The sequence below is a fragment of the Nymphaea colorata genome, chromosome 3 (assembly GCF_008831285.2).
Source record: "Nymphaea colorata isolate Beijing-Zhang1983 chromosome 3, ASM883128v2, whole genome shotgun sequence".
Classification (NCBI taxonomy): Eukaryota; Viridiplantae; Streptophyta; class Magnoliopsida; order Nymphaeales; family Nymphaeaceae; genus Nymphaea; species Nymphaea colorata.
The window spans coordinates 1,163,593-1,188,522 of NC_045140.1; the positions used below are offsets into that span (position 1 = coordinate 1,163,593).

At 37.6% G+C, this 24,930-nt stretch overlaps 2 protein-coding genes, 1 long non-coding RNA gene and 1 pseudogene across 5 annotated transcripts; all 4 read left to right on the top strand.

Annotated features, from left to right (window-relative positions):
- The first annotated feature begins 1,211 nt into the window (after nucleotides 1–1,211).
- Nucleotides 1,212–3,232, top strand: LOC126409939 (uncharacterized). The gene is made up of 2 exons (XR_007572893.1): nucleotides 1,212–1,431; nucleotides 1,610–3,232. It is a non-coding gene; the product is annotated as an uncharacterized LOC126409939 (long non-coding RNA).
- A 1,472-nt stretch (nucleotides 3,233–4,704) lies between these two features.
- On the top strand, nucleotides 4,705–5,385 carry LOC116250758 (18.1 kDa class I heat shock protein-like; annotated as a pseudogene).
- An 851-nt stretch (nucleotides 5,386–6,236) lies between these two features.
- LOC116250757 (plant UBX domain-containing protein 1) lies at nucleotides 6,237–13,304 on the top strand. The gene is made up of 7 exons (XM_031624676.2): nucleotides 6,237–6,393; nucleotides 8,793–8,904; nucleotides 9,044–9,112; nucleotides 9,424–9,491; nucleotides 9,675–9,804; nucleotides 11,717–11,821; nucleotides 12,935–13,304. Exons 1-7 carry the CDS (start codon nucleotides 6,316–6,318, stop codon nucleotides 13,135–13,137), a joined length of 765 nt encoding a protein of 254 aa, XP_031480536.1. The 5' UTR covers nucleotides 6,237–6,315; the 3' UTR covers nucleotides 13,138–13,304.
- Nucleotides 13,305–15,810: 2,506 nt separating this feature from the next.
- LOC116251442 (uncharacterized) lies at nucleotides 15,811–24,808 on the top strand. 3 transcript variants are annotated; one of them, XM_050077134.1, is made up of 10 exons: nucleotides 15,811–16,186; nucleotides 16,784–16,806; nucleotides 16,918–17,002; nucleotides 17,086–17,319; nucleotides 23,085–23,207; nucleotides 23,278–23,335; nucleotides 23,409–23,482; nucleotides 23,605–23,693; nucleotides 23,765–23,837; nucleotides 24,455–24,808. In XM_050077134.1, the coding sequence occupies exons 1-9, from the start codon at nucleotides 16,025–16,027 to the stop codon at nucleotides 23,832–23,834; spliced, it is 918 nt and encodes a 305-aa protein (XP_049933091.1). In that variant the 5' UTR covers nucleotides 15,811–16,024; the 3' UTR covers nucleotides 23,835–23,837; nucleotides 24,455–24,808. The 3 variants fall into 3 exon arrangements, with proteins under 3 accessions (XP_049933091.1, XP_049933090.1, XP_031481583.1); XM_050077133.1 differs by lacking the exon at nucleotides 24,455–24,808 and adding an exon at nucleotides 24,103–24,393 and having other exon boundaries at nucleotides 15,813–16,186; XM_031625723.2 differs by lacking the exon at nucleotides 24,455–24,808 and adding an exon at nucleotides 24,103–24,393 and having other exon boundaries at nucleotides 15,817–16,186; nucleotides 17,110–17,319.
- The last annotated feature ends 122 nt before the right edge of the window (nucleotides 24,809–24,930 follow it).

Here is a 24,930-nt window from a genome sequence, read left to right on the forward strand (position 1 = left end):
CTCTAAAAGCACGAGATATCGAAGCAAGGTTCTTGGGTAGCCGGAGGCGGTGGCCATGCTCGTAAAATCCGTTTGGGTGAAGAAACTGACAGTCATGTTGAACTTGTATTAAGTATTAACGCTATTACATTACATGTGACATGAACCTGACATATTTACATCCTATCATGTTGAAAGTAGGACGACTGCCCTGAACATCTTTCCGTTCTTCATTACAATTACGTCATCTTAGTACAACCAAAGTAGCACCAATGTAACAGTTATTGGAAAACATAAACTATTAAAACAAAAAATGTGAAATCAAAGCCAAAAACATAAAATAGAAGATCATATTGCTGCAGAAATAGAAATTCAACCCCAACTTCACGTGCTCAATGATCAGGACTTAATTATCAGTCTAAGTTATCGGATGGATGCACTTTCAATCGGACCATACAACATCATTTTTTTTTACTTATATATATATATATATATAATGATTCTAACCTTTTAGAGTCATTCAGTTCAATCCAATATGATGGAGAAAAAAAAAGTGATTGACAAATTTTTGTCATTTAAAATTAGTTTATACTGTGTTAAACCGCCACGGGTGGGAGGGAGGAAGAGGGAAGGAGCGAGTCGATGGAGGAAGAGAGGCATGGAGAAAAGAGATGATGTTAAAAAATTAATAAAATAATAAAAAAGTCTGCATTTGATCCGTGTGATTTAAACATCGAACTGTGCACATTTTGGCAAATAAACGTCACGGTCTCTCTTTGTTGGAAAACAGGGGAATTGACTGCAAAAAGGTTCCGTCTGTTTATATGACTGCAAAAAGGTTCCGTCTGTTTATATATATATATATATATATTTCAAATTGCTATTTCAATATTTTATATATACAGTGATCCATACGTATGCGTTTCACGCGCTCTCGCTAAGTGTGCACTTTGTTGCATGTTTCAGACATGTTGGTGCTGTCTCATTTGTTCATCGGTCGCCGCTTTTTCTTTCTTAATAAAAGCAACTGATTACTGGGCAATGTTATTTCGTTTCTTTGCAGCATTTCGGCATAGCATGAGCTGCTGATCAGTGTAGGTTTGAAGAAGATTTGTCCATGTGGCGCAGAGTTTCAACAATAGAAAAATAATACAAAAATCTTAAAACAGTTCACAATATCATTTTTAAAAGAACAGGGAACAATAAACAGGTATGATAAGGACAAGGGTATGAGATAGTGAGTGTGAGGCTATTTCCAAGCCGAAGAGGTGAGCGTCGAACGGCCCCCGACACTATTTCCATCAGAAAAATTAGTGGGCACTCTTCTTCAATCCAATCTGAATAAGCCATCTCAGTTTCTTTGTCTTCGTCTTCCCCATCGCAACCCAACTCCATTTCCTCATATTTGGCCTTCCACTCTTTGGTCCAAGGAAGCAAGAGTGCCGCAGCATGGTATGTCAAATCGAAACTCCTTGATTTCCACTCATCGTCTAGTTTCTCATATTCCTTCACCACATCATCGATGTACGCTTTGGTATTCTTTCTGACAATCTTGCACCAAAGTATGTAAACATCTCACTCCTACCATCTTCAAGTTTCACATCGAACGCGTAATTGCCCTCTGTTGCAGGGTCCAACAGTAAGCCGAGAGCCTGAAAGAACACATCTTGTAGCTCAAACCTACATTGGTAAACAGGTCTGTTCACGTCCACTATATCAGGCCTCATCCAAGGGACCAAGCTGCAGATTGCGTGATCAGGTCCTGGTATTGTTCCCAGTCTACCCATCAAATTCCATTTATTCAATCCCTGTTCCCCTGTTTCCAAAGCCACTTCAGATTCCAGAGTCCTTTCATTCCATGGCAACTCGTGAGTTTCCACTTTGGATGCCTACACAAAAAAGTCTGTCATTGAGTCGAAGAAATCAAAATATTTAAAATACTGAAATGGAAAAAGGAAGAGGAAAAATTGTTGGAAAAAGGAGAGAGAGAGGAGGGAGGAGATTTGAATATTCTCACTGAATGGGCTCTTCCCACACCTGCCTTCAAGACAATGCCAAACAGCCGCTTTCAATTCTCTCAAGTTTTAATTAGTCGATTGTTGAAAATATGAAGCAGGTTATGTAGTTTTTGTATTTTGCAACCATTGTTCCTTCACAAATATCTTGCAAGAACTGCAATTTGGGAAGGATCCAATTCACTTGGAAGCAGGCTGCAGGAAGGTGCCCTTTCCTAGGAAGGCCCATGTTCCTTAATTTTCTGTCGAACTCTCATTTCCCTTGTCTTACTTCGTTGCTCTTAACAGAAATTTTCAGACCTCTCTCTCTATTTATACAACTATAGTTTAAGAAAATTTTTGTATCTTGAAATGTTTTTACTCCTCCTTCCATTAGCGGGAATGGTGTTTCTTAGTATTTTGATTATTAGAAAATTTCTTGCCCTTTTTTGCTTATGTAATATCACATGCAATTTTCTGTATGGATTTCATCTGTTTGTGCTTTACAGATTTAGGCAAATCATCACCGTGCCATACAATGTGTAAGAATCTCTTTCATTTATACCAGTACCACTGTGTCGATGACCTTTTCTAAACTTCCCCAAATTTGTCAACAGAGAAGTGGGGGAGCAGGCTTAGTAACCCTAAATGCTAGTCCCTGTCCTAGTCCAGCAGGAACTCTTCTGAGGATTAGGTCTTTGCATGTGAAACTTCTGAGGGATTGGATTCAGGGATTCCTGAGTCTAGTTGAATAGTTCAATCCTTTACAGTTGAGTATGGATTCAGAGCCAATTGCTAGTCCTCCCATGCATGGAGTGCGCCGAGTTTATAGTGCCCTCTGGGCATTTTATGTTCCTCTGAATGTTGAAACAGTGAACTTTCAAACTTCAATTATTCAGTATTATGATAGTGTCAATTGTTCCAATAACCTTGAGCTGGCCCAGATGCAGATGCGGTTCTAATTAGCTCATGGTCTTGGCGCAGCTTGATGGGGATGATGAAAATGAAGGGAGCACAACTCACCAAAGGTCACATGGAAGTGGCTGCTTGTAGAGGAGGAGATCAATTGACTTCAGTTGCTTAGCCTATATGTGTATGTATGAGCGCCTGTTCACCATGTATCTCAATGTATTATATGTATATTTTATGAATTGGGTTATTATCTACTGCTATGTCACTGCAGTTCAATGTATAGCAGTTTAAAATCCCTCCTAATCTTGTACTCTAATAATTTAAATTTCATAGAAATCATTAATCTAGTACTCTGAGCAATGAAGTTCTATACATAACAAATTTGGCACAAGTTCCATTGAGATCCACAGTGTTTTTAATGTAAGAAATCTTTCCAAAGAATGGCTAATATGAAGCTGTGTCTTGTCCAGGGGGTCTTTTTCCCTTTTTCTACTTGATGTAAATCCTTATACATCCCATTTTCAACGTCAACAATAATTAAGTGGATGAATTTGGACCGCGTAGTAGCTTTATGATGCCTCCTCCAGTCTCCAGAAACTTAACTACGCAGGCAAGAATCTCCAGCAAGCTTTTCCCTTTATGCTTGGAATCTATCTCCATCTATGAACTGACTTTTTAAACTTAAAATCATGAATTATTTGTGGTAAGAAATCTCAGCTGAGGTACCACCTACCCTGCATCTTCATCCGGTGACAACCAAGATGATATTTGCTGTGGAACAACGTACCATTTCAGTCCACTCTCAACAATCGATGTTCTCATTCAAGAAGTTTTCCAGTAGACCAGTTGTGATCAACAGGTTGAGATCCCAGAAAGCTATCAATTTCTTGAAAGATAGACTTTTCCTTCATCTCATTGATAAGTTCCTTTGGCATATGCCGTATCACCATTTTTTCACCAGAAACTAGAAGTACCAAGGACGAGCCCAGCGGCGGATTTACTTAAAATGTGCATGCATTTTATCAGTAAACTGTTTCAGGGAGTTTGTCAACCGCAATGTAATAACAAACTCTCTTTAATTGAATTGAGGCTAATAAGCAAGCAAACCTTAGACGGAGGAACTTAATCTTTTCTGCGGCGCCATTTCTGGTTGTGCTACTCAATCACATCTTCACTGACGCCCTCCCCTTTGCATCATGAACAACAGTTCCTTATACTGAGCCTTAACTTTTGAAGGACAAAAATAACAACAGCAAGATCATGTCCGAAACAAATATTTTGATTCAGCCGTTCGAATCGATGCATTTATTCATATATAATATATATATATATATATGGCAGGCAGTTGAATGAAATTTGTGGGTACAATTTCTATACGTTAAGACTTTTGGAGAATGACTAAGAATATATCCAAAAAAAAAAATAATCAGGAAAGTACAAGTAGGCGAAGGTGAAAATTCTTCGATAATAAAGAAATAAAAATGGATTATGGTGTTTCTAAAATATATAATGTCATTTTTTCTGAAAATATACGAAAAACAAAATTCAAGTTTGGTCAACGGGTGTTTCAGGTATTTCGTTCTAAGTTGTAGAGTTGAAGGTGCAATTTTTCATGTTGCAACCAATATGACTGAAAAAGGGTGATATCAAATGCGAGTTCCCACACACTCGTCCACGTGAACAACCTGGGGCCCACATTGTCTCGAGACCCCTCGAAGCCGAACCTCAACTTTTTCTACCTCGAAGCGTCCGGACATTTCTGCAACTCTCCCACTTCTTCTTCTTCTTCTTTTTCTTCTTCTTCTCCAGACTCTTTTACGTCTCTCTCTCTCTCTCTATCTCTCTCTCTCGCTCTCGCGTTGCTTGCCTGTAAGTACGTCTTCTCGACTGCTAGTTTCTCATCGGAAACAAGCTTTGCAAGTTGACATCTCCCACCACTAGACGACTCAAAAGCTTAGAATTTCTACCATTGTTGTAACTCATCGTCTTCTTTCCTTTCTCCATTCAGAAAGAGCAAGCACCATCGACCTTGCAGCAATGGCTCTGACTTCGTCCATCTTCGGCCGACGAACCGATCCCTTCTCGATGGACATCTGGGATCCCTTCGATGGTCTCTTCCGCAACTCTGTTTCGTCCCCTTCTTTACAAGCTTTCGCGAGTGACGCCTCCGCAATCGCCAACACTCGGATCGACTGGAAGGAGACGCCCGAAGCCCACGTCTTCAAGGCCGACCTGCCTGGACTGAAGAAGGAAGAAGTGAAGGTAGAGCTTGAAGAAGGAAAGGTGCTCAAGATAAGCGGGGAGAGGAGAAGAGAGAGCGAGGAGAAGAACGAAAAGTGGCACCGATTGGAGAGAAGCAGCGGCAAGTTCCTCCGGCGATTCAGGCTGCCGGAGAACGTGATGGTGGATCAAATGAAGGCCGCCATGGAGAACGGAGTTCTTACAGTGACTGTGCCTAAAGCACCGGACAGAGATCAAATCCGACGCGATTACTGGTTGATTGTTCGCCAGTAGTCACTATGTTTCAGGCTTGCGAGTTGGATCAAAGTTTCGGCCAACCCAGCTCACGCTAATAAACAAATGTTTATGTTATGATCAAAGAGTATTATCTCATCGAATAAATGTGATTACAACATGCATCTAAAAAAGGAAGAATTCGTCGGCAAATCCAACTCAATTTCATTCCTTTCAAAGCTGAACACGAACTTACACCATACAACAGTATATTTTGTATGACTACGCAATACAAATAGAAGTGAAATTCCATCACAAGACTGCGTTGACTACTTGGACGAACCAAAAAGCAGTCTTAAAAGGGCATATGTTTCTACTAAATGAATGAATTAAATTGCATTCATATAGTCAAATTCTAAAGAAAATAGTGAAGAACTAATTAAAGTGCGTGGTTCATACGTATCCCTCTGCTGATGGTAGGAACCAACAATGGGGCGGCGGAAAATTCAAATTGAGACTGCATATAGGTAGAAATTAAATATAAAGTCATGTTACATGAACTCTATTAGAACTTACACCCAAATAATTGTGTAAATAAAACTTTATACCAAAACAAAGTATAATCATTAACCGCATACCACTTTCTTTTCATTGAATCTGACCTTGGATTTTATTCAAACCAAATGATGGATTGTAATTTAGACATTCCTCCCAACACACACACACACAACCTCACACGTGGCGCGCACACACACACACACATATTAAGCCGAATCTCAAGGGATTTGGATATCCATTATTTCACCACGGCCAACTAAATATAGTCCAATTCGGTCCAATGTCAGCTTAAGATTCGAACCACCAAAGTGGATCCAAATCCATTTCTCTAGTTTGGTAAAGCTGCTAGGCGCTGCCGTAGAAAGCCACGTCCCTCCGTGGTAATATATAAGAAAAGAGCATTTCTGTAACTTGCACAATGAGGGAAGAATACATCAGAGAGAAGAAACGCTTCTGCTGGTCGATCGATTCCATGGAAGCAGACGAGAATGCTCAGGTTTCTCCATTTCTTCTTTCCTTTGATCTCCTCCCTTTATTTTTCCGTGTTTGGCTTGCAATTTGACTACGCCGCCTTCCCTTTGAGCCCGCTGCTGTTGGGTTTTTTCAATTAGAAGTTGATGACGTTGATGAGTTTCTTCTTTTCTGTATGGAGATTCATTATTGGGTTGTTTTCCTCCCGGTTCATTTTTCGGGTACTCATTTTTCCCATGGGTGCTTGTTGGTGGCATTTAATTGAGACTTTTGTGCTTGTTGGATGTTTTTCCGATAATAAACAGTAGCTGAGTTTTGATTAATTTTGATGGGATTTCAGTCTACGTTTCGTGAAAGTTCATTTTATCTTTATGGATCGACAAAGGCTACTGGTTATTGGTTTCTGGGAATAAATTCTTAAAGGCCGAATAGAAAGGAGCTTTCTTCTTTTGCCCCTTAACCAACATGTTTGAGTTTAGTGTCATTAGTGCAGGTGATTTAACATCAAATCCACGACATAGGTAACAGAAAGAGAACTGTATGTTGGATTCGTTTACAATTCAATTTTGTAAAATCTCCTGTTCTTGACATGGAATCGGATCATGTGATGCTTTCAATTTGGTTGGATAGTTGAATGGATGACCATGAGTAGATCTGAAGGTCAAGGAAAACTATCAAATATTGGTAGCCTATTATTTTTCGACAAATGAAAGCTTAGACTCAACTCGTCACAGCTTCTTTGAAAGGTATAGACTCATACTCGTACAAAAATTGCTGGAGATTTTTTGGCTTTTATTTGTCTGGAAGAAAAACATACAAGGCAGGACAAAGAAGCTTGTATCTCGCTTGTATGTCCCATATCTGGAAAAACGGCTTAAACCAAGAAGCGATTTCTGTTCTAGGACTAGACTGGTTGGCAAGAAGCGTACTTCTAACAAAGTAACATGGTCAAGCAGTCAATTATGAACGTATGTCGTAGCATTAATGCGTTTTGAGTTCTGATAGATGTGTCAGTATGGAAAATTTGCAGTTTAATCCAGACAGAAGAAGGTTTCTCAATTTCTAGGGTACAGAAACTTTCTGTGGTGGACTATCGAAGTGACTGAGAGTAGGCTTCACAATTGTATCTAGGGCCTCAGTTATGGAATCTGTACTTTGTGGTGGGCAGGTTAAACATTATTATGTTTCTTGGAAAAATTAATTGGCCTAAACAGTGTTTGCGTGCAGAAAATAGTCTTCCTAGCACTCTTTGTTCTTGTTTCAACTTTCAAGTTTTTTTCTTTCTTGTGCTCTTTTGTGAACTTAATGAAGAAAATCTTGCTTTGACACATGTTAAGCTAGTGTTGTTAGCAGATTCATATCATATTTTCAAATAACATAGGATTTAAGAAAAGTGGCATGTTGCAACCCTGAAACTAGTTGAAGGGTGTCACTATACTGAGAAGCTAGTTTTAGCATGTCCGTATAATGTATCAGCCTGTTGGGGGTAACTTATGGTACGCTATGTCCCTATGTCTTAAATTACAATACAATACCAGAAAGCAAAGAAAGTTTTTTGAACCTAAAGTTGCATAAATTCCTTAAGGCTGAATATTAAGTTTGTCACGAAAGGCATTCTTGTACATTTATAGTAAAAAATAAAATAAAATTTAGGAATTAGTTCTTTCCATGAAATACGCTTTGATCTTTTTTGTATAAGAGACTATGTCTATCCTCCAAAATAGAACATTTCAACTTTCATGGCCAGTAAGTCGTTGCAAGACTCCAAGGAGTAAGTTATACACAATAAAACTTATCTATGTGACATCCATCTACGCGTTGACAGCATAAGTTGTCAATTTTAAATTTTAGTTGTTGCTAAGGAAGAGTAGCATGTGCTTGTTATTTTGTTTCGTCTAATTCCTGTTTTCTATAAGGAGCATTTTATCCTATTTTCACATTTATCTGTGTTTTGGTTATTTTGTGTTTTGTAATATTAAAAAATAAAAATTGCATTTTTTATGTTAAGTTATATTAGGCTACCTTACATTACAACTTTGGCCTTGCCCAATGCAGGTTACGACATTGTATTACACGTTTTACAACGTCTTAATACACACTTTGTTTACACAACCTTCATCATAATATACATGTACATTCAAGATCTGTGTTGTCCCACATAGATACGCATTTATAAAAGATTCTTCACATGCAGCATTACATTGCTTGCTTGGTAAACATCACCCTCACCTGTTCACATGATTCACTGTCTAAATGCTTTGAAAGTTTCACTTTTTTTTTATCTCCTTTTCTTCAGCTTGCATGCAGTGAATATGCAATCCTCTGTGATTTTCTCTGAATCCAAGTTGATTACTAGTTTGTCATGGTGGTTCTTTGTACTTCAAAAAAAGAGTTACATATTAATTTGTACTTCGGTCTCTTTAGGTCAAGCTTGTTTCTATGGCAGAAGAACTTGGACGAGATATTCGTGTATTTAGGAACTCAGCTAGCATTATGCCTTCTGATATAACATCGTCTGTCTCGGTATCAAATAGTGGTATGGACCATGTATTTCTCTTGGGAACTAAACATTTGATCGTAAACCACGATTAAATGTTTGAATGTTGGATAAAATAAATTGTTGTTTTTATTTGTCTACAGCCATGTTCTTATTTGGAATTTTTTGTTTACAACAGATGAAGAAGATAATTTCTATGAATTTACTGCAGAGGATTATTTCCGAATCTTGTCAAGTAGGAAGGAAGGTAGTGTGGACTCATGACTGTCTCATACTTCCCTCTATCTTGGACTCTATATTATCATCTGCCTGAGAGTACATTTATCACTGTAACGTTAATGACTTTTTAGGCTGAATAGGTGACTACTGAAAATTGCAAGCCCTTGTTAGGTAGCTTACTGTTGGTTTACTCATATGTAGCTTTTGACATGGGGTAAGAATTGAGGCTTGTTGCCAAGTCATCTCCAGCTTTTGTAACATGTATTGCTCATTAGGTCATCACTCATAATGTATCTTTTGCACTTTATTGAGTTAGTTCTGAATCTTCTGATTACCCAGATAAAGTCCTGAAGACCCGGAAAATTCGAGAAGAGGAAGAGGCTGCTCGCAGATCAAAGTTTACTAAGGTATGCCTTCTAGTGCTTCTTAGCTGTTCAAGAAGTCCTTCTCTAAGAGAGATGATACTATACAGATAGCTGCCATAATGGTTCACTAGTTTGAAAATAAATTAACATGTTTTATTTTGGCCATCCACCTTAAACTCTGCTTGTTATCTTGCTAGCTTGCTAATTTACTTTCACATATTGCAGGCTGTCATTCGGATTCGCTTCCCAGATGGATATATTGTAGAAACAAAATTTCATCCAACAGAGACTGTTGCAAGTCTTATGGAATTTGTCAAGAAAATCATTGCTCAACCGGACATTCCTTTTTATATCTGTGAGTACCTCTTTACATTTGAGGCACACACAGTTTGCTTTATGCAGAATGGCTCATTCTGTATTAAGATTCTATTACTAGCCCTCTTTTCGAGTGCAATCTGTTGTAGCTATTTGCTACTTGTGTTTCTTGATTTTATTGGCCATGATCTTTTGAGTAGTTCTGATTTCAGAGCTGTCACATAGACATGGGTATGGAAGGTATAGCTAATTCTTATGCCAAACATACCCGCCTGTGTCTGAGTACATATGTCTCATACCTGCCATACTGCACGAGTATTTGGACCTATTTGGCTTACCTGTGTGACTTAGTTTGGTAGAATGCATTTCTAAATCTGTCTAATGGTGCAGTATATAGGTTTTGACTTGAGAAAGAGACATTAGATATGAAATATGCACGCATAATATGTTTTTAGTTGTAAACCATCTGGTAAATCTGTAAATGGAAAATCAGTGAAAAGGGTTCTTGACTTGTGATGTTATGATTGTAAGTTCATTATATAAACTGAACTGCTACGATCATATCTGGGACAAACTTTGGGACCCATAAAATAACATGACCTATTTAGATCTGGTTATTTGGGTGGAAGAGGCCTTAGTTTGTAGGAAACTTTTAACATCAATCCCCAACGCAGCAGAAACAAAATAAAAAAGGACCTGGATAGAATGAACAGGAAAAGTTGGCTGGCTTGCGTGCCGATTTTCATACTGTTTCCAACCTGTCGTCTTTGTGTTAAAGTTGCAAATGAACCCCATCTGGATTTTTCTCCATGCTGGTAAAGTGGAGACCTCTAGGGACCAGAAATGGTGCTTGGCTGATTGCATGATTCCCATCAGCAATATGAAGCAAAATAGGCCCTTTAAAAGTATAAAATCCAACCTGACATCTTATTGGACATGCAACTGCAAAATGTGGAATTCTAGGGTCATAAAGTGTGATCCCATGAATCCAGTTACTAGGGGGAACTAGAAAGGCCCTTTTAGAGAGAGAGAGAGTCTCATATCTGTAGAGCTGCAAGCCTGCAAACAGTGCACAGAATTCCATATGCCACTATATTTTGTGACTCCTCCAAGAGCAGTAGTGGCAACTACATTTCTTTCTCAATTTTCATGGATATCCTACTTTTTTACCATGAGATGCGACGTTGCATGAAATCTATCTGGTCTATTCTTTTCCTGATAATCTATTTGCAACTTTGGAAAAAAAAAAATCTCTGTTTATTTGTTCTGTTTTCAGACCCTGAAGCAAGTTTTCTCCTGTCAGATTAGCGAATTAATCTTCTACAGAAAGATTCTGCTTTTGATGTGCTTTCTTTGGATTTTTATTTACTTCCCTTTACCATCCCGTTTTTTCCCTGTCTGTGGTTGGATACGTGGGTTGTCCAAGTTCATTTAGTTCATTACATTTTTTATTTGTCTCCTTCAATTTCTTGGGGCTGTTGTTCCCTTTTTTCTTACCTTGTTCCCTTTTTTCTTACCTTTCTTTAAGCTACCAAACCATAGGTTTGGGTGCTGACTGCCGTGACCACATGGCATTCTTTTTTGGGGGGTGGGGGGTGTGGGGTTTGGTGGGGGTGTGTGTGTGTGAGAGAGAGAGAGAGAGAGATGTTCCTTTTGGGCCTTATGTTACCCTCTAACTGCTTCAGTTCAACAAACTTTAAGTTTGCTGTTGATGCTTCAGTTTTCACTGCTTGCTATTCTATGCATGGGAGAATTATCATTTATGTCAAGCTCTAAAATTGCCAGTTGCTCAAATTTTTCTTCTCTTCTCCAGCATAAGTTGTAGATAAACTTCTAGAATGCTTCTTTCACTGTGTTGCATTTTTCTTAAAGTTCATGTCTTATGATTTTTTTATATCCAAAGCTGGCCCATTTCTGTTTAACTAGATCGTTTTTTCCATACCCTTTTGCAGATATAACTCCTCCGAAGCAGCAACTCAAGGACATGGCAAAGGATTTCTTTTCTGTTGGATTTGTTCCTGGTGCTATCGTTTATTTTTCTTATGATCTACCAAAAGGTGAATATTTTTCGGAAATGAATTTGAGAAATTTTTGCAATTTCACTATGTCAGAATTCTTTGTGTTGTGTTAGAAAGTTCTACCATAATGGTTTCCAAAACTTTTCTAGTGTCATTTAAACTTTTCTATTGTCATTTTGGTAATTTCATGAATTAATTAGTGTGATAGAACTGTTGGCACATCATAATTAAAAGTTTCGAAAGTGAAAATTTAGATAGAAGGGTTTGTGAGCATAAGGCACATGAACTATCTTATTTTCATTTCTCAGCTTTCAAGATGAGTGCTTTGCCCCTTTAGCTGTTTAGTGGTGTGTCCTCTGTTCAGTTCGCAGAAACTGTGGGCTTGGATTATTTGTTCTTTTCAGAAGCACTTCTAAAGGTGACATTTGTCTGGCCCAGGCAAAGTAACACTGTTCGATTTATTTGGTTCATGAAGCCTGGGAGCTCATAACTAGGGTACTCGACCTGTGTCCATAAACCTGTTCTGAATAGTAATTGTTAATTGAGAGGCCTTAGTCTGTCTTTAAGAAAGCTGCAAAGTGCAAACAACTTTTCATTGATTTTGATGTATAAATTATATCACTTACCATAAAACTGTTAACTGTTAAGTCATCAAGTGGTTTTTCCTGCAACCTGCTGTGGAGCTTTGCTTTGTTGTTGTTGCCTTTGTACCAGTTAGGTTAACTAATTGATGTCTCATTAAAAGGAAAAACACTCGACCGTATGTGTATGCTTGCTAAAATTGCTCAACTTTTCCAGTTATCTTTGTTATTTTCCATGAGGCACATGTCTAGTTTTAAGTTAAGTTTTGCAGTTGATGTTGCTGGTTTTGACGATTGTCAGGCCTCCAATTCGTAGTTGCATTATCCTGGATGAGTTAGGATCAAATATGGTGGGTCCAAATGCCATTACAGGATTGTCCGATGTTTAATAAAAGGGTGGGTGGAAGAGGAAGAGATGAGGGAGAGAAGAAAAGAGCGAGCAAGGAATATTTATTCAGGAAATGATGTAGATCATTTTTATTGCCCGACACTAGAACATCTAACCTTCTATAACAGGTTGCCTTGGAGACTTTGCTTAACCGCTTAATCCTCTTTCCATTCATTCGTTCAGATGAAGAAGGCAGAGATGCAAGTTCTACACCTTTCCTCCGCAATGACATCATGGCTCTGGCTGGGCTTGGTACAGTTACTCAACAAGCTGAAACTGTTCAGCCCTCACCAGAGCCAGTGGCAGAAGATATCCCTGTCGAAGGAGTTTCTGAAGCACGGCCTGTTGTCAAGAAACCTGTGAAGCCAAAGTGGTTTAAGATGTGAACAAAATAGAGACGTACTCTCTGTTCCTTTATATGTTTTTTCTTTGGGCTGCTATTTTCAGGTTGATCTTTGTAGGCTCATTGTCAGATCATCAATCTATCTGTCTGTTTGGACTTTACAGCTTGTAAAAAGCATGGTGGTCTATTTTATCACTTATTCATGTTTAATCATCTATATGCGACACTATGTTTCTCCTAGTCGCAAATCAGCCCAGGAGATCTGTGCCTTCTACAGGTGTTGAACATTCAATTTGGCCTTGGTGGGTTATAGGCATAATCTTCTCTTATTTCGTTCTTGATGCATTTTTTATCAAGTCAATTATTCTCAACAAACAAAGGTTTTTCTGAGGTTGAAGAATAAAAGTGTGGCCATTAAGAGTCACCAAAACATTTTAAAAAAAGGACTTGTAAAGGTGATTCTTTCTCCTGCCTTTTCCTTCTCAATTACGTATGGCTAAATTCATGTATTCTTCCAAGATGCTACTGGGTTCTTGAATCTTTGCAGGCGGGCCGCCCTGTCCGGCCAGCCCAGGCACTTTACCCATGTAAACTGGATCTAGCTACAGTTGAACCTGGGGCTGAGTTTGACATTACCTTGGGGGACTGGACAGAAAAGGTGTAAAGGGGCTTGGAATTTACGTTCCATCCGTGAAGTGTCTCTTGTGCAGATCCATACCGAGTTCTAGCCAAGACAATGCCCACGAGCCATTAGCAGTAGATGCTTAATGTCGTGCATAGTCCGCTGTCATAGTTGACTCCTGCGACACCTTGTCTAAGCGAATATTCACGGACACTTCGAAGGGCACGTCCGCAAGAACCTTGCAGGGTTTAAGCATCTTCTGACTTGTTTGCAGTAAATTAACAAATGTTAAGCCAGAGGACGACAATTTGAAAATGGAAAAGGGATATATATATATATATATATATATATATATATATATATATATATATATATATATATATATATATATATATATATATATTATGTATGTATGTATGCTCACACACGCACGCACACCATGTCTGCCACTTTTATTTGGCCTTTGCTCCTCTAATTTACGAATTATATCACAAATTCAGCCGTACATAGCACTGCAAGCTGTCAAAATGTATAGCCTTCAAATAGAAATTTTAAGATTAGATGTTCCAAACGCATTTTATAGAGTTTCAGTTCTCAGTTTCTCAGCTTATAAATGCAATATAGACATAACACTTTGACAATTGTCTGTATCATCGTCATATTTCTCGTGTCACCTTTATCGTTAGATATGTGAGACAATTATATGACAGGCAGTTCGCATGCTCACTAGTGTGACCAGGTGACAATGTAAAAGAGAAATGAAGAGGTTGTAAGTATATATATGTGTGTGTGTGTATGTATGTTTGTTTGTATATGTGTGTGTGTGAAACGAAGAGGTTGCATTATTTGTAGCAATAGCAGTATTCTTCTTTTCTCATAAAAGCAAAATAAAATATTTTAACTTTCAAAACCCTTAGAAGTCGTACCTGTACACCTACGACCCATACATGACTCAGATTGACGTATTCGTCCAAAACCACACATGTAATGGGTTCAGTTGCAATTAATGGATCTATTTCTTTGGTGGCTCTAAGTCGATCAACATAAAAGGAATCCATTGAAGAACTAAATCAGGCCTTTAATGGATTGGGTCTTTAGAGGATGTCTCCTTAAAAGAACATTGTGTTCTTGGAACGCATTTTGCTTTGACACAAGATCATCATGTTTTTGTTTTAGAAAACATAGAATGATTATGTCCAGCGTTTGGTTGTTGGATTTAGAAATAATATTGATGCTTGCATCCCGTTCCCTAAAGCAAAAAAACATGGTATCTCTAAATCATGTATTGTAAGTGTATGTGTTCCGAAAACATAATGTTTTTCTTATTGAATGCCCTTTTATTGTACTTTTTTCCAGTATAAAAGCTACCCAAACTATGATGCAAAAAATTATAAAAAAATGTTTCTAAATTTAATGATTAAATACTAGAAATAATTTGATTATGTTTTCTAGAAAAAAGACCTTGACAATTTTTGAAACATGTGAACGGAGGGACAGTATCTCGATTCCGGTTGTGGTCAGACATGTAAAATTGAAAAGAAAAATGGATAGCTCGATTGAGTCAACTTAGTGTCCAAATTATACATTTTTGATATATACTTAGTTTATACTTAAACTTTTCACATGAATATATAACAGGTATTGTTATTTGATTTCTTAGTGTTATACGTAAAAGAAACTTACATAGGTTTAAAACTGCCCATTAACATTATTTATTTTTAATGCATAAAACCATACTTACTACAACTGTTTTTGATTCTAACATTCGGCCATGCCTCCTCTGTCTTATCACCTACTTTAATGTAAATATTTTCAGAGCATCCATCTCTTTTCTCTTCTTGTGCCCTTTTTTGGGGATTGATATATGTGCTTAATTGCAAAACATAATAATAAAAAAAACAGCAAGAATGATCCGATATTAGCTGACCCTCCTTATCACAAACCCCTGATGACACCTGTTCTGTTCTACAATTGACATACTGATCTTACGCTACAATGGTACCGGACCAGGACATAAGCTAACTAAGAAACGATTTTTTTTTTTTTTTTTTTTTGTGAATAACATGTTGCCTTTTTACTTTCTCAGAATTTTTCGGAGGATTTGGGATCACCCTTCTACAGAAGCTGAGACCTGCTAATGCGTTCCTGTGATGGCCTTTCTCGTGTCTCTGTGAACCTAGCCGTATGGCCTACCTGCCCTTCATAAGTTGCTCGCTATTGACTCACCAGCCGCCTTTTTTTTCTCAACCAGTTCTTAGCAGGGAGAAGATCTGTTCGGTCTTTATGCGCTTTCGCCTGAGCTACGCAAATGAATAAAGGGATTTGCGTTGAGAGGCGCGCTCCCCATGTTCGTGTTTTGGAGTTTTTGCGAGAAGGAATGTTCCGGAGATCAATCATCTTCTTTCTTTTTCTTCTGCTTCACAAATCTGTTGGGGATGAGCAGCCTTTTCTTTCCCACCATCAACACCAGGTATCTTTTTCGTTTGTTTCTTGATAGACTTCGTGATGTCGTTGACCTTATTCGGTTGGGGAATTTTCGGTAATCTTCAGTTGGTTGCTTGCTTCGATGGATACCCTGAAATATGAGGGACACCCAGGAAGAAAAACTGGGTTTAGCAGTCGGACGGAAGGTTTTCTAGTGGTTTTTTTTTCTTTTTTTAAATGCTCTGATGAATTGAGGCTTTGAGGCAATACTTGTGTTGGTTGGTTGTGCTTATGCTTGTTGTCTTGAATCTTGAGAATTTCCTGTGTCCAGGGAAGACGAAGAGAGAGAATCAATGTTTGATTTATTTTTGTGCAATTAGTGTGAGAAAGATAGCATCTATGGAAGAAGAAAACTCCTTGCATCCGTCAAATTCTTGCACTTTTCCAGTAGTTCTGCTATGCAGGAATACTCTGTTTTCTAGGAATACGTAGTACTAAGCTTTAGTTGGTTCCGTCAGCGTAGTGGCTTCGTTTGATTTCTCTTTCTTTATTATGCAACTCAATTTATGTCGTCTTATGTTTAATATCATCTATCGTTCTCATGCTGTACTAATATTGACTTTATTGGTCCGATATCTTTCAGGTGATTGAATCTAACACTGTGAGGTATGATGGCTAACCAGTCTCCCCAGGGCTATTGGTTCCCTGGTTTAACACATTTATTAAGTACTTACTACCGTTTATTCAGCATTTGATATGTTGAAATTTATGTACTAGGTCGCTTAAGGAAGAGAATGCGCAGCACCATGAAGTGCATTGCTCTAGAGAAAGGAGCAGGGTTGCACGAGACATAATTGAGCAGGTATTATCCTGTCACAACATAGTTTTAGAGCTGGTTTTGAATAGTGACCCACTGGAACTTTGTCGTAATTAATTAATCCGCAGCATTCTTTGGTTTGCATTGTCCAGTATTTGATGCCCTTTGTGGAGCAAGAGAAATATCTTCTATCAACTAATTGCAGGCTTCATCCTGATAATGACATGTTTAGAGAGCAGGAGCAGCACAAGGTGCATGTTGACATCAATGAGTGGCGCTGTGGCTTCTGTAAGAAGAGATTTCTTACAGAAGCATATCTAGATCAGCACTTTGATAACAGACACTCCAACCTTCTGAATGATGTACGTCTCTTACTTTATTATAGTATGTTTCTTATGCGTTTTTTGTTTTTCTGGAGAAACAACAAAAATGCTAGCTGACGGAAGCGAAGCCTTTTCTTTCTCGAATGGTGATTGGTATATAAGTTTTTACTTTTCAAGACTATGTTTATGTCACTTTTAGAGGCTAATTTGCGGTATTATCTATAATCTTTCTGATGGGAGGTGGGTGTTGGTAGTGATTCAAGGTTGCAAAAATGGTGTATCCAAAACTTGATTGTTAATTTGTTATTTCTTGAATTTATATTTGAATAGCTTCATTTTTATTTTCCCTTTTTTGCTTACTTCTGGTTCTTCTTAATTTTGTGTCCTTTTCCAACATAACTTCCTTCTTGAAGTTATAGGTTAAAGTTAATGTTTAGGACGAAAAATTATGTTTTCACTCCACATTAAAGTTATCGACAGAAAAAATTGCAGAAGAGTCATTCTCCCTACCATCTGAAAATGTCATAGGGGGTTATCCATTGTGCGTTACTAAAATATGTTGCTTGCATGCTGACACGAGTTTGAGTATCCAACAGCTTACGTGAGTGTCGGACTCTGAAAAGATTAAAAAATAGGATATATATATGGAGGTAGCACCTCAGCCCTTGCCTTCTCTTTCTTCTAATGTAATAGAAAGGAAGAGCTTCCTTTTCTATCAAATAAGGAAAAAAGGAAAAGCATGACCCATCTAGAAGTCCTGAAGGAGTGTCGGTGTCGGTATCCAGAAGTGAAGGACGTGGACCCTTTATGCCCACTGAAGTATCCATGTAACATAGGCTACTAATCCTGGTTGTCTCAAATTCCATTTTAGAAAAATCTTTAACTTGTTGAATCATAAGAGGCAAACCTTTCAGTGATCCTTGTAGATCTTCTAAGGTTGGAATTTAGATATTTAAGATTTTATTATAAGTTTCATGAAATACGTTTCATATTGCAAGTTGAAGATATTTTGAGGGTTTCATGTTAATAGGAAAATATTATCATCAAGTTCGTTACCCAAACTATATGAATCATTATTTTCTTGAACATCATTCTCATCATGTCTAGGCAACAAGCCAAATGATAAACATTAATCGTGACTCTTGATTTATTTTCTTGGAAACCATTTTTATTCTCAACAAAAGTTGCCTTTCTTGGAAGATACAACTTTTTTTTTTCTAAGTCATAACACTTATATCCTTTTTGAGTTTCCAAGTAGCCCAAAAAAACATATGGAATGACCTTTGAGGAAAGCATATCTTTTCATCCATTGGAACAAAATAATTGCATCCAAAGATCTATGTCACATGGGTGCCAATTGCCAGTGCTGATGTGGGTGCAGATGCAGTTGCGTATGCAGCAGTTTTTAAAAAACTTGAACCTGTTTTGTAGTTATTTAATTATTTTATAGATCTATTTGTATGTATTTCTTTTCTTAAACTTTTAGTCAATATTTTTTATTATAAATAAAATTCTATAGTAAATATACTTTAGTCCAAAATTGCATACAAAATAGAAAGGCATTTTTCAAATCAATGTCTAGATCATCGCCATTTTAAAAATAGGCACCCTTGTTGTCCTTTCTAAAAGAGTGATAGGATGTCTTCTTTTAAAAAGAGACACCTATGTTATCCTTTGGAAAGGATGATTGTTGTCCTTTTATGAGACACATACATGACAAGGGGGGTTATGACTATGTGGGGAGAAATGGAAGGGAAAGTAGGAAAAAAGAAGGGTTGGGGTGGGGGTTTGGTGCCGGTTGTAGGGAATGAGAGAGGAAGATGTTACTTACACATGGAGCGTTGGAGGTGTAAGGAAGCTCACTGGAAGGGAGGTTGCAATTTGGGAGATGGCCATTGGATGAGGATGCTGCAGATATTTGCCAGAAAATCAGAGACGGTTGGCAGCATTGAAGAAGTGGAACAGACTGCAGGGGATAGGGGTTCGATCAAAAAACCCTTTTGAATTGAAACCTAACTCCTGACACATTCAATTTTTTTAATAGGACACTTTTGTGCTCGATGTGACCTGATTGCGCCCAACTCACTGTGGATGCAAGTGAGGAGCATGACAATGAAACACGAAGTTGGTCTGGTGTGGCTGACTGCACTAAACGCACGTTGACCGCGTCCACTTCTACGATAGAGCTGCATTCACACCCACATCCACTAACCACATCAGACGCACGTTGACTCTGTCCAATGCATTGTTCGAGCTGCATGTGCACTTGCACCTATGCCGACATTGTGTCAACATGAGTGTGGCTGCTATTTTAAGAGTCTCTGTGACATAGCTAGAAATTTTAAGCCTTCCAAAATTGTTGTCAAAATTTCCAAACGATGGAAAACCATTCAAGGTTTTTGAGGATGTTTTGTTAATTTAATATGACAAAGCAAGAGCACCTTTGGCCAAAAGTTCTTTGGGTCTTCTCTTGAAATAAGTAAAGTTCTTGTGCTGTCTATTTATATGTTTATGTTTTCTTTCTGCAAGCCCATTTTATTAGGGGAATACTGAACATGTTCGGTGTTGTAATGTTTCATTATGTTTTAAATTCATTCGAAAGATATTCCTCAAGTCAGTTCTTAAAATCCCAATGGTGGACCTAATTGTATTTTAATGATATTGTGAAGTATTTTAAAGGTAAAAAAAAAATTCAAATTTTAGTTTGAGAAAATAAATCCAAAAGTGAAATCAGCAATGAATATCACATGATAAGAATTAGATACTATGAGAGGAAAACTGAAAATTGGAATGAGCAAGTTCGAAAGGCTTTCTGATGCAAAAGTTTCCATTAGACAAAGTAAAATTGGAATGAGCAAGTTCGAAAGGCTTTCTGATGCAAAAGTTTCCATTAGACAAAGTAAATTTTTCATTTTCTCCATCATGCAATGACGACATACAAAATTGTCTTTACAATGTTCTTTCAAGAAAAGGATATAAGAAAATTTCCAAATGTTAAGAGTAACCAAATCTTTGATGTCAAAGATGCAAATAATTTCTTTTGGCAGCATTTGAAAAAGTCATTGATAGGTCTAAAAGATCCATGAAGTAATGATGTCTCTTAGAGCCTTCTCCACTTAGGTTCCTGGATTGATGATTCTGTATAACACAATTCATGGATGAGAAACTGATATTTCATTCCATGGTTGGCTATTAGAGAAGCTAATCAAAGATATAAGTTTAATTTCGGAATATACCTAATATGTGAATCTTAAAAAGAGTTTAAGTATTTAGAGTACTTTACAAAGTTTCTAATGTTTTAACTTTATGGGGTGCTCATTAAAACCAATAGCGAGTTCAGACAAATGATTGATTGAAGCATTTGGTGAAAATTTCTCCATTTGCGGTGTAAGAAACAATCTTCTCAAATCCAAAAGCCAAAGTATACATTTCTGAAGGAGTCAAAGTAGAATAACAACTCAAAATGGATGGGTTGCTTTCAGTGAGTGGCTGAAGAGCCTCCATAAGTTGAGCCAAGGACTTTGATCCAATTATAGTTGATTTGATCCTTCATGAGTTGATTTTGCCACAACTTTCTTGAGTTTGAAGTTTCTTTTATCTTAAGCCCTGAACACCTTGGCTTGATATGACCTGCTTCTCCACATACGTAACAAATTATTTTTTTGGATAAATCATAATTTTGCATAAAGTGAGGGAGGCTATGAGCTTTATAATTCGGTCTAGGTTTTGTAGCTATAGCAATACTATCAAATTTTGGCTGTTGTGTTGGATCTCTTTTCTTCCATAATTAGTTTAGCAGTAGCTTCTTAGATGGTAGGGGCATGTGTTACTTCAGCAAATTCAGGCTTAGGTCAATAACATATTTATCAAACTTTTCTTCTTTCAATTGTTAATGATGAAGGACCATATATCTGGATCGTGCCACTTGGGTTTGTAAAGAGCAATCCCACCCAAAGTTAAGAGCTCCGAGACAATCTCTTACTGATGTATCTTCTTGTTGCATGTTCATAATACATTCTTGAAGATTAACACTTTCACATTTGTCATGTTGTGAACCTCTTTGAGATAAATCCATGCGTAAGTACCAATTTAAATTTGCCAAAAATACACTAATATTTATTCCAACTCCATTAAAAAAATTGGCACAACTTTATGGTGGTCCATGTCCAAGTATTCCATTTATTCTCATGATTGATTATGGATTTATCCTGTCATTACCATCAAATGGGTTGCTTTTCCATCAACTTCTTTGGTAGCACAAGCTTGGGCTCATTTTGTCTCCAACGACCTTTTCTACCACTGGGATGTTCCATGTGAGAGGCCAATGTAACATAATTGTCAGTAGTAAGTTTAGGAAAACATGGTACCAATCTTTTGATCTCCCATGATGAAACAATCAACAAACTTGTACTAATATTTAGATAGAGCCTTTGGGACCAAAGAAGACACCCCTTTAAGCATGGAGAAGAACTTCCTTTGATGAACATGCTGCCTTTTGGGCAGCCACAACTTGTCATGCAAAGCACAATCTTTGCTCTGATACGATGTAATGAGATGGAACAAGAAGGCACATGACAAGATTCACAAGGAACCAAACACACAACAATAGGTGTTCACTTTTCACAACCTTGAAAAGAAACTCTTAACGCTCTCAAAAAATAATCTTAGAGAACACACACAAGCAAATCTGAATACTCATCCACTAAATCACTATTACGAATGGTATTGAAAGCCATATTCTAAGGGAGGGGTCCGCTCCCTATATATACAACAAAAGAAGGGGAGGAGGTAGCTGTTCAGTAAGCTCCAACATCTAAAAAATTGCCATTGGAGCTAGGCTGCTATCCGGTGGCTAGCTCAGAGTCAACCATTAATTAGCTGAACAGAAATACAAAAAGAAGAAAAATAAAGATCAGGAAAACAGAAAAGAAAATACAAAGAGGCTTGGGCAATATGTATTTATACATATATGTTCAGCATGTAAGGAATATTTTGTGATACACATACACAAGTAACGTACATATACAATTACATAGAAAAATTGGTGCCAGCCCTTAGGTGCTAGACTCACAAAGAACCATCTTAGTCTTCTATTTTTTCCTTGTTGACAGTTACAAGAAAAGGAAGAAGAAAAAGTTATGAACTAACACTAGATCACGGAAATACCTCGTCTCTTTTGTCTCAACCTTCAATCTTGAAAAATCAATGGTTCAGATGATTATTTGCCAGTCTAACATATAAGGGACTGGAACCTACCAATTTGCTCTCTCTCTCTCTCTCTATATATATATATATATATATGAAGGAAGGAAGGTAAAACGTATTTTAACAGTGGACTATTGATCATTTTTTATCAGTCAAAGGTGTCAGTCTTGGCTATAATTAAATGGGACAAATCATTGAGATGTTAGAGCCTCTTAATAAATCTTGGTACTTTTAAACCTTACCGAGAAAGAGAGGAGCCTATACCTTAGGGCAATAGGGAAAACACTTTATTTTTTTAAACTGCAAAAGCCCAGACTTTTAAAACTTATAATTTTCATGATGCTATCACATTGTTAACTTGTTCAGACATTAAAATCTCCAATAATTGTCACTACCTTTAAAGTCCTCCAATATCGCATATCAGTGGCTTGGTATATTTAAAAATATCACTCTGCTTCAGATGCCATAGAAAATGTGATGATTTTATAGATTTGGCTTTGCTGCTTTAACATTTAACTTTGTGATAATTAAGCTTCTGTTTATTTTCTGTTAAAACAATTCTTATAGTGTATTGAAAATGATTGCTGTTCAAAATTCAGAGCCAAGGTCATTGCTTGGCAGATTTATGTGGGGCATTACACTGTGACATGATGAGCAACTCCAAGCTTCAGAAGACTAAATGTAATCCTGCTGCTGCTGCAAAAAACCGCCATCTTTGTGAGGTTTTTAGCTACACTTTTGTATTTCTGGAACCAGTATGACTATGCGCTTAGCATTTTTTCCTTATTGCAGAGTCTAGCAAATGATTGTTTTCCTATAAGTGGGGGTCGCTCAGCCAGTCGGCTTCATGGTATTTTAGTTACCTGCCACTATTAGTTTTGAATCGCCACTTCACTTTGGACTAAAAAACCAACTACCTACAGAATTTTTTCTGCGGCAATTCTGTGATGCTCATGCATGCAATGGGATGCACAAACCTTTCTCTAGAGGAAGCCGGGTAATAGCTTCCTGATAATTTCATATGTTTCTTTTGTAACTGATGTTTGATGGAAGCATTGTATTTGAAGTTTGATTTATTAGCTGTGGAAGGTTGAATGGCCGTCTTTTTTGCATTTGCAGAAGCAAACGAGTGTTTTCTATTTGGCCATATGCATATTGATTTTGATACTGCTACCACTGTTCTACGTCATCGTGTATCTGTACCAAAGGTACTAACTTTATTGCAGTATCTATTAATGTACATATGTCTTCATCTGTTAATCTGCTCATTATATGGCAGAGAGATGCGGACACGTGTCCAAGATTTAAAGCGTGTATCTCAAATAGGCCGGAAGACTAAACCCTCTTAATTGGTAATCTCTCTCTCTCCCTCCCGCCCCACTTCTTCCCTCCTCCCTCTCCCTCTCCACCACCTCCCCCCCCCTTTCTCCTTCTCCTCACCACCACACATGCACACACACACAAACACTTGTGAAGACGCGTTTTTATACAATACATGGTACCTTCATTCTCCATTTGTTTGCAATCTCAGTGTGTGGTAATCTCAGTGTGTGGTACTCTTTTGAGGAGCTTGTGACGTTTGGTTTGTAACTGTGCACGTGTAATGTGTTTGGACAGTGTTGAGAGGGTTTGTTGATGGTGGACTTTCATATTACAAGCTGAACCAGACCAACTCATTCCACTTGTGCTGCTGCCACATTGAAGGATCTCGTAATTGATGTGAATGCTGATTTTGTTGGTGGCTTATCTGCTTAGTGTAGCATCACATGTAGACGCCAATGTGGGCATTGGTTCAGTTTAACAGCGTTAATGAATAGAAAATTATTCTTTTAGGCTTCTTGCTGTAAATTTGTGTTTTTCCAACTGCCTTTGCTGTTTCCAATTTTGTAATGGCATCCATGTTCGTTACATCAATTGTGTCATCATCCTCATCGTGTCATCGGAACCATCTTTTATCATTTCCTTTCAGGTTCGTGCTTCATCATCCACAACAGTATCTTCCTCCTTATCATAATGATTCTCGGTATATGATCCACAGCCACCAGCATATCCCTGTCTATGATCATCATCATCCCCTGCTCGGTCATTGATGGTGTTGATTATGATTATGAACACGTCCTTGGTGTGGCTGACTGGTTACTTATAGATTGTTTTCTTACATCTTCAATACTGTCACTTGATCCTTGAAAATATGTGCGATACCATTTGCACCTAGTCGATTGGGTTTTTCAGCAATCATTCCTGCAGAAGCGTTTGTCATTTTTCAATGCCATGATTCCCGACTTGAATGGCTTCTTTTCTTCTGAAAAGAAAAAGTCCTCTTTTGGTGAGGGATTTAAAAGCGTATTTGCTTTGTGCTTGGATGATTTATCAAGTGATTATTACAAAAAATCATGTGTAGATCGAATCTGTATAACCAAACTTTTTAAGAGAAATGGAACCGAT

Coding starts and splice junctions, on each gene's coding strand:
- LOC116250757 (XM_031624676.2), top strand. CDS start 6,316: ATGAGGGAAGAATACATCAGAGAGAAGAAACGCTTCTGCTGGTCGATC. Junction 9,113..9,423: donor CTTGTCAAGTAGGAAGGAAG/GTAGTGTGGACT, acceptor CTGATTACCCAG/ATAAAGTCCTGAAGACCCGG. Junction 9,805..11,716: donor GGACATTCCTTTTTATATCT/GTGAGTACCTCT, acceptor ACCCTTTTGCAG/ATATAACTCCTCCGAAGCAG.
- LOC116251442 (XM_050077134.1), top strand. CDS start 16,025: ATGAATAAAGGGATTTGCGTTGAGAGGCGCGCTCCCCATGTTCGTGTT. Junction 23,208..23,277: donor AAAACCGCCATCTTTGTGAG/GTTTTTAGCTAC, acceptor TCCTTATTGCAG/AGTCTAGCAAATGATTGTTT. Junction 23,336..23,408: donor CTCAGCCAGTCGGCTTCATG/GTATTTTAGTTA, acceptor AACTACCTACAG/AATTTTTTCTGCGGCAATTC.